At 44.1% G+C, this 6,645-nt stretch overlaps 1 protein-coding gene across 3 annotated transcripts in view; it reads left to right on the top strand.

The window, feature by feature from the left end:
- The window catches only part of LOC107748639 (myomegalin-like), a 50,944-nt gene that overhangs the window by 37,215 nt on the left and 7,084 nt on the right, over positions 1-6,645 (top strand). The window contains exons 30-39 of one of the 3 annotated variants that reach the window (XM_016563522.1): positions 2,071-2,187; positions 2,577-2,766; positions 2,891-3,015; positions 3,367-3,585; positions 4,235-4,321; positions 4,670-4,875; positions 4,949-5,092; positions 5,180-5,318; positions 5,836-5,882; positions 6,022-6,223. In XM_016563522.1, coding sequence (XP_016419008.1) covers positions 2,071-2,187; positions 2,577-2,766; positions 2,891-3,015; positions 3,367-3,585; positions 4,235-4,321; positions 4,670-4,875; positions 4,949-5,092; positions 5,180-5,318; positions 5,836-5,882; positions 6,022-6,183 — 1,436 coding nt within the window. In that variant the 3' untranslated portion in view covers positions 6,184-6,223. Of the gene's footprint in view, positions 1-2,070; positions 2,188-2,576; positions 2,767-2,890; positions 3,016-3,366; positions 3,586-4,234; positions 4,322-4,669; positions 4,876-4,948; positions 5,093-5,179; positions 5,319-5,835; positions 5,883-6,021; positions 6,224-6,645 lie in introns of those variants that run through there. The other 2 variants (XM_016563523.1, XM_016563521.1) reach the window with 2 other exon arrangements.

Here is a 6,645-nt window from a genome sequence, read left to right as displayed (position 1 = left end):
TTCTGATATATTCATTTACCCATTAAACTGTGCAATTTAATACCAGTACGAATATCAATATGATGTAATATAAGAATAATGTACTCATATGAATTGCATATGACAAATATTGAATTTTTCTGAAATAATTTCTATTCTTCATATTACTTATATGACTGGGTATCTAAAACGTAACCGAATAAGTCCGAATTAAAACTTATTTGTAATGTAAGATCTGGGGGATCGAACATTTCGACACGCAAAGTGAATCGCGCATGTGACTGGACAGAAAGTGAAGCTTCATTTGTCATTGGTCACGTGATTTCTATGACAATTAATAACACAACACAAGCTTCGAATCGAGGCTTCGTCTGACACGCCCATTTATTCTCGACACAAGCTCCGATGCCTCGGTTCAAATGTCACATCACTAGCAGGGGTTAATACCACTAACTTAAGAAACCAGGTCAGGTACAGTTCATATATCTGACTGCTTGTATTTATTGACAAAATTGTATAAATGTGAAGTAAAATTGAAAATTGAGGATGCAGTGCATTGTCAATGCATTGTGATGCATCGTGATATCGAATTGAACCGAATCGATGACATGATAACTGTAACCGAACCGTGAGACCAGTGTAGGTTCACACACCTACTATCTATCTATCTATCTATCTATCTATAACCTGACTCTGTCTGTCTGTCTGTCTGTCTATCTATCTATCTATAACCTGACTCTATCTATCTATCTATCTATCTATCTATCTATCTCTCTCTATCATCTGACTCTATCTATCTATCTATCTATCTATCTATAACCTGACTCTGCCTGTCTGTCTGTCTGTCTGTCTGTCTATCTATCTATCTATCTATCTATCTATAACCTGACTCTGTCTGTCTGTCTGTCTGTCTATCTATCTATCTATCTATCTATATATATAATCTGACTCTATCTATCTATCTATCTATCACCTGACTCTATCTATCTATCTATCTATCTATCTATAACCTGACCCTGTCTGTCCATCCATCCATCCATCCATCCATAGCAACACCTTAGCAACCACCCCGGGTACCCCTAGCAACAACATAGCAACACCCTAGCAACCACCCCAGGTACCCTAGCAACCGCATAGCAACACCCTAGCAACCACCCTGGGTACCCTAGCCACAGCATAGCAATACCTTAGCAACCACCCCGCATACCCTACCAACAGCATAGCAACACCTTAGCAACCACCCTGAGTACCATAGCAACCACATAGCAACACCCTAGCAACCACCCTGGGTATCCTAGCAACGCCCTAGCAACCACCCGAGTACCATAGCAACACCCTAGCAACCACCCCGGGTACCCTAGCAACAGCATAGCAACACCCTAGCAACCACCCCGGGTGCCCTAGCAACTGCCTAGCAACCACTCAGAGTACCCTAGCAACCACATAGAAACACCCTAGGAACCACTCTGAGGACCTTAGCATCTATCTATCTATCTATCTATCTATCAAACTTTAAGCTTTTAAAACTACTTTAAACTTCAAACAATTTCAGACTGAAAACCGTCAAAAGGTTAACTTTAACCACGAAACCAGATCGGCCGACCAGTAACGTTAAACTCTGGACGATCATATGGACGATCTGACAGGATTGTTACTATGAGGTGGACCACATCTAGCTGCGTCACTCAGAAAACAACAGGCCAATCAGAAGAGAGGCTCATGAATATTAATTAGACAGACCTGAGAGGAGCTGTAAAAATATATTGAGATGGTTTTTGGTACTTATACTGCAAATATATATTCTTAAGGACATCAAAACCTAAAATAAAACTCCAGAAAGGTGTAAAATATGGGACCTTTAAAACTTTTACAACTTTTACAACTTGTTGGTCCGGCTTTCTCAAGCCAACTTAAAGTTTGTCTTGACAAACTTTTTTTATCTAGTTTGCTTTATGCAGTGTTTAAATTGAGTATGTGTGCTTTGTGTAAGGTGTGAGAACCATTTCAAACATAAACCAAAGGCTCATTGCTGTTGTGTGTTTCTCTCTCTCTGTGTGTGTGTGTGTGTGTGTATGTGTGTTTGTTTGACAGTGCCTCCAACCAACATCTTTATCCAGAGTCATGATGCAGTCAGTCAACTGACCAATGAAGTCAGAGCGTTAAAGGAGGAAAATATGGCACTACAGTCAAGGTTACAAGCCAGCAGAGGTATACACACACACAGACAAACACAAACAGATGAATGGCTCAGATAAGCGATAAATGCATACTGTTGTTGTGCCTCCAGGAACAGGGTTGGGAAACACTGGACTAGACAACCTATAATACTGTAGCTGATGGAGAGCATCACTGTTTAGCTTTTCTTTTACCCAGCCCAGCAATCTACAGACCACGTAGATATAATTTGTGGACAACATTGCCAAACATAAGTGCTACAGATCACATGCATTTAATGTCTCTGCTAAAAGCGGATATGTATTTCAGCAAAACATTCATTAATTCACATGAATCATATTACAGTCTTGTGAATTTGCAGAATGAGCATCACTGTCTCTAGGACTCTGGAGAGTTAATAATTTGACATTTGTGTGATGCAGACTGCAGTGAAGAGGCAGAGCAGCTCCGGGAGGCGGTGCTTTCTGGGCGTGTCCGTCTGCAGCAGGCGGAGTTAGTGGCGGAACAATGGAAGGAGGAGTTGAGGAGGCTGCAGACACACAACTGTGAACAAAGCCAACAAATCCAGCAGCTGCGACAGGACAGACAAAACAGTCAGGAGCACAACAACAGGTCAGAGAAACCATGTGAACATTTAGAAAGAGCAGCTCTGTGTGTTTCTGCTCATTGTGATCTGTTTCTTACTGATAAGTGTGACACATGAATGAAGGCTGTGTAACTGGTGATCTGTGTTCAGACTGCAGCATGAGGTGACTTTACTCCTGCAGCAGTTAGCAGAGAGCAGACAGCTGCTACACTCCCTACAGAGTGAACTACAGCTGTACGACCGCGTGTGTGGCGTGAGAAAGAGCGCCGCTGCAGGTGAAATGCCGCAGACGCACCACAACATCTGTGAACGATACTGGAATAGTCCACACACATCCAAAATAAAAAGATTCTGCCGTGGTTTATTTACTCTCATGTTGCTGCAAACCTGTCCGAGTTTTTTTTTCCTGTGAAATGCAACAGATATATGTAAAAGAGCCCCTTCACTGCTGCTCACTAGTGTGATTTGCTGCGGTGCATTATCTATCATGTGAAGTGTGAATATGTGCATGAGTGATGTTGAATATTGAGCACTAGACTCTCAGCAAACGACAGTTTCCAGTTACTCCAAACAAATCACGTATAGATTTTATCATCCAGTCGGTGCATTGAGCCTCTGTTGTGTAGGGTTGGTGTGTGGCGTGCGCTGCCCGGCGGTGGAGCTCGGGGAGCTGCTGGTGGAGGTTCGGGCTCTAAGGGCCCAGCTGGAGCGCAGTGTACAGGAGAACAGTGCTCTACGAGCTCAGCTGCAGAAACAGCTGGATCATTGCATCGATCAGCGCCCGTCGCCCATCATCCCGGCCAGTCCGCTGCGGGACGTGCTTTACCGCCGACAGCTTCTGCACGGTAACGTCTGTACTTGCTGATTTCACATTGACCGTTCTGCATGCGTGATTTATAGGGTGGCCATATGTGCCATTTATTTGGGACACATCATGACCAGGATTTTTATATTGCCTGAAACATCCAAAGTAGTTTGACCAATAACATGCAGGTATTGTACATAATCGACCAATTGTGGCGCATGAGAAGGTGAGATCTACAGAGAATCAAAGCAATCAAAGCGATGCAAATACATGCACGTGTTAGGTGTGTTTGTTTGTTCGTTCGACTTGAAGTGTCGCTGCGCACCGATCGTTGTATGACACCAAAATACCGCAAGAGTGATTCGAAAGCATAAGGAGCCGTCTGCTCTGCGCTCTATAGCTCTCGTGAATGTCATACAACGATCGATCTGCAAAGTGCAAACAGCCCAAACCTGTATATTTTAGGCAATATAGAAATCCTAGCAAGGACACGTCCAGTAAAAATGGCCCGTATGGTCACCCTAGTGATTTAGCAAGTAGAAAACATGACACTCGTGTGTGGGGTGTTGTCATGTGCCCTGAGAATCTGCTTGAATATGTGGAGCATTACCTACAGTTTGCCAGTGCTGTTGTTTGTGAATGGATGTGATGGTTTTGTGATGTACTAACCGCTCTGCCGTGCTCCACAGACCCGTCTCCTTCTCCTCCTGTCAGAGACGTGGGGCCCCTGTACTCGCCGTACTCAGAGATGGAGGAGAGCGCTGTGAACACTAACGGTGTGTGCTAACATCAGCTGCAGCTGGGATGCTCATAATATCACTCTTTCATTGTGGCAGAAATGCAGGCCTATCAAATAGTTTGAATTGGAATTTAAGTCATTATTGTTTATATTATTAATTTTCTGCTGTGAAACATAAACTAAACCTACAATTAGACTTGGCTTCTCGCTTCACTGAGAACCTGAGCTTGTTTGTCTTGCACAAGTTTAACAGTTCTGGCACCAACGACCTCCTGGAACCTGCTGAAGTACTTCTGGTTGGGAACTAGTTATTAGTGGTGCTGCTTGAGGAATGTTCAAGTAATTAGGTTGATGAGAAGGACTAAAATGCGTCTTCTCTCTTCAGACTCACTGGAGCCTCATGCAGATCTGGAAGGAGAAGCTCCAGACGGCTCGTTCGCGAACCGTAACGGGCGGCACGCCATCGGTCACGTGGACGACTACAGCGCCCTGCAGCAGCAGGTGATGGAGGGCCGGGTGCTGGTGCAGCGGATGGAGGCGGCGCTGCAGTCGAGTCTCAGCTCTGCCCTGCTGGAGATCAGCGGAGGGAAGGTGATGCTCAGACGCGTGACAGATCAGAGCGCTTGTGCAAACAGCAGTGGTGTCATGTGTTTCTCTCTTACAGGCTCTGGACTACAGCACAGTGAAGACGCTGCTCTCCGACACCAAGACCTTGTGTCAGATTCTGGACGAAGCCGTCTCTCTGCTCAAGATGTTCTGGCGGGCGGCGCTTCCGAGCAGCGACGGTCCCGCTCATCTCATTCAGAGGGTTCGAACCGCATTTATTGAGCCCTAAAAATCAAATGCAGTGTTAATGTGAATGAACTGAGCTGAATGTGGTGCTGTTTCCTCTCAGGAGCAGTCGATGCGTGAGGAGATCCAGTTGCTGCGTTTGAGGATCGCTGAACAGGAGGAGGTTCTTCAGGGAACCATCCAGAGTCTGCGCTGCTCCAACCGAACCAAAGAAAGCATGGAGACCTTCATCGTCAACCAGCGTGAGTCCAGACATGAAACAAACAGTGCTTTTTAGCCTAACAGCAGAATTCAGGCCAGTAATAGCCTGGTACAGACATCGAATAAAGTAATCAAATGTAAACTAAAACTGCATAATAGTCTTCACTGCGTGAATTAAACATCCCAAACACGACACATGACGCCCAAAGTATACTTAGCTTTTTTCATTTCGCTTCATCACAGAAAAACCGCCTGGGGAACAGCGCGAGTTCTTATGTGGCTTAATGCCTTTGTAATAACAACTGCATTTGGGCTTGTAGAGAGGAACGAAAGCAAAAAACAAAAAGGTCACATGCTGAGCGCAGCTCGTCTCAGTATTTGAACAATAACCAGTCCGAAGCTCAGGACCACAGACGAGTCCACTGATCACCTTTCATTTGTTTCAGTATTTTGAAGTTTGTCAAAGTGAGTTCGGACTTTTGCTCTTATATGTGGTTGGTTTGTTAGTGTAATGATGTCATCAGCATCCGAGCTTTAACAAACACGTCTGTCTTATAGTTTCCCGGACGCGAGATGTGCTGAAGAAAGCACGAGTGAATCTAGAGGTGAGTGTTCGGTTTCATCTCAGATAAATTGTGTTCAGTGCTGTTTGTCTCGTGTTTGTCCCTCATCTTGAATCTCGACCTCCTTCTTTCTTTCTTCTGTCTTTCCTCTATTTCTCTCATTTTCTCTGAGTGTTTCCAGAAGAATGAGCTCAGGATTTCCTCTATAAGCTCCTCCTCTTCCTCTCTTTGCCATGGTAACGGTCTGGGTTGTGGTGTGTGTTTCAGCTCACGCTGCTTGTGTCGTCATTGCTTGAGCACTTCCTTCTGTGAGATCAGTCATGTGACATCAGGGGTCGCTTGAGTTACTCATGATTCGTCCATTCACACACAGGGACGAGATTTATCACATCTCACTGACATAAAACACAACTAGTGATACACCGAAATGATTGTTTTCTTGAAACAAACTAAACTTTTAGTTTATTTAATAATCAACACTCAAAATGAGTAGAAACATTTAAATGTGCACATAATGCAGTTTTTATTGTGGCTCTAGTCCAATTGAATGACTTTCCTGAGGTAAATGTGACGTGAATCCAGCATCCACACAGTTAACATGTTGTAGTTTATCCACACTGTGTGCATGATCATTAAACATCAGCGTTTCAACCCTGCAGAGCTGGTCAAATATTTTCTGTCATGAAGACATTTGATGCATCACTGCACACTACAGCATGTGCTAACAGACATATCAACTGATCCTGAAATGATTCAATAACATTACAGAATCTTCAAACCGACTCTGAGTGTGTGTGTGTGTGTG

Source organism: Sinocyclocheilus rhinocerous, unplaced genomic scaffold (assembly GCF_001515625.1).
Source record: "Sinocyclocheilus rhinocerous isolate Xijiao unplaced genomic scaffold, SAMN03320098_v1.1 scaffold2485, whole genome shotgun sequence".
Lineage (NCBI taxonomy): Eukaryota > Metazoa > Chordata > Actinopteri > Cypriniformes > Cyprinidae > Sinocyclocheilus > Sinocyclocheilus rhinocerous.
The sequence above is the reverse complement of the archived record's forward strand: the minus strand, read 5'-3'. Positions and strand labels throughout refer to the sequence as shown.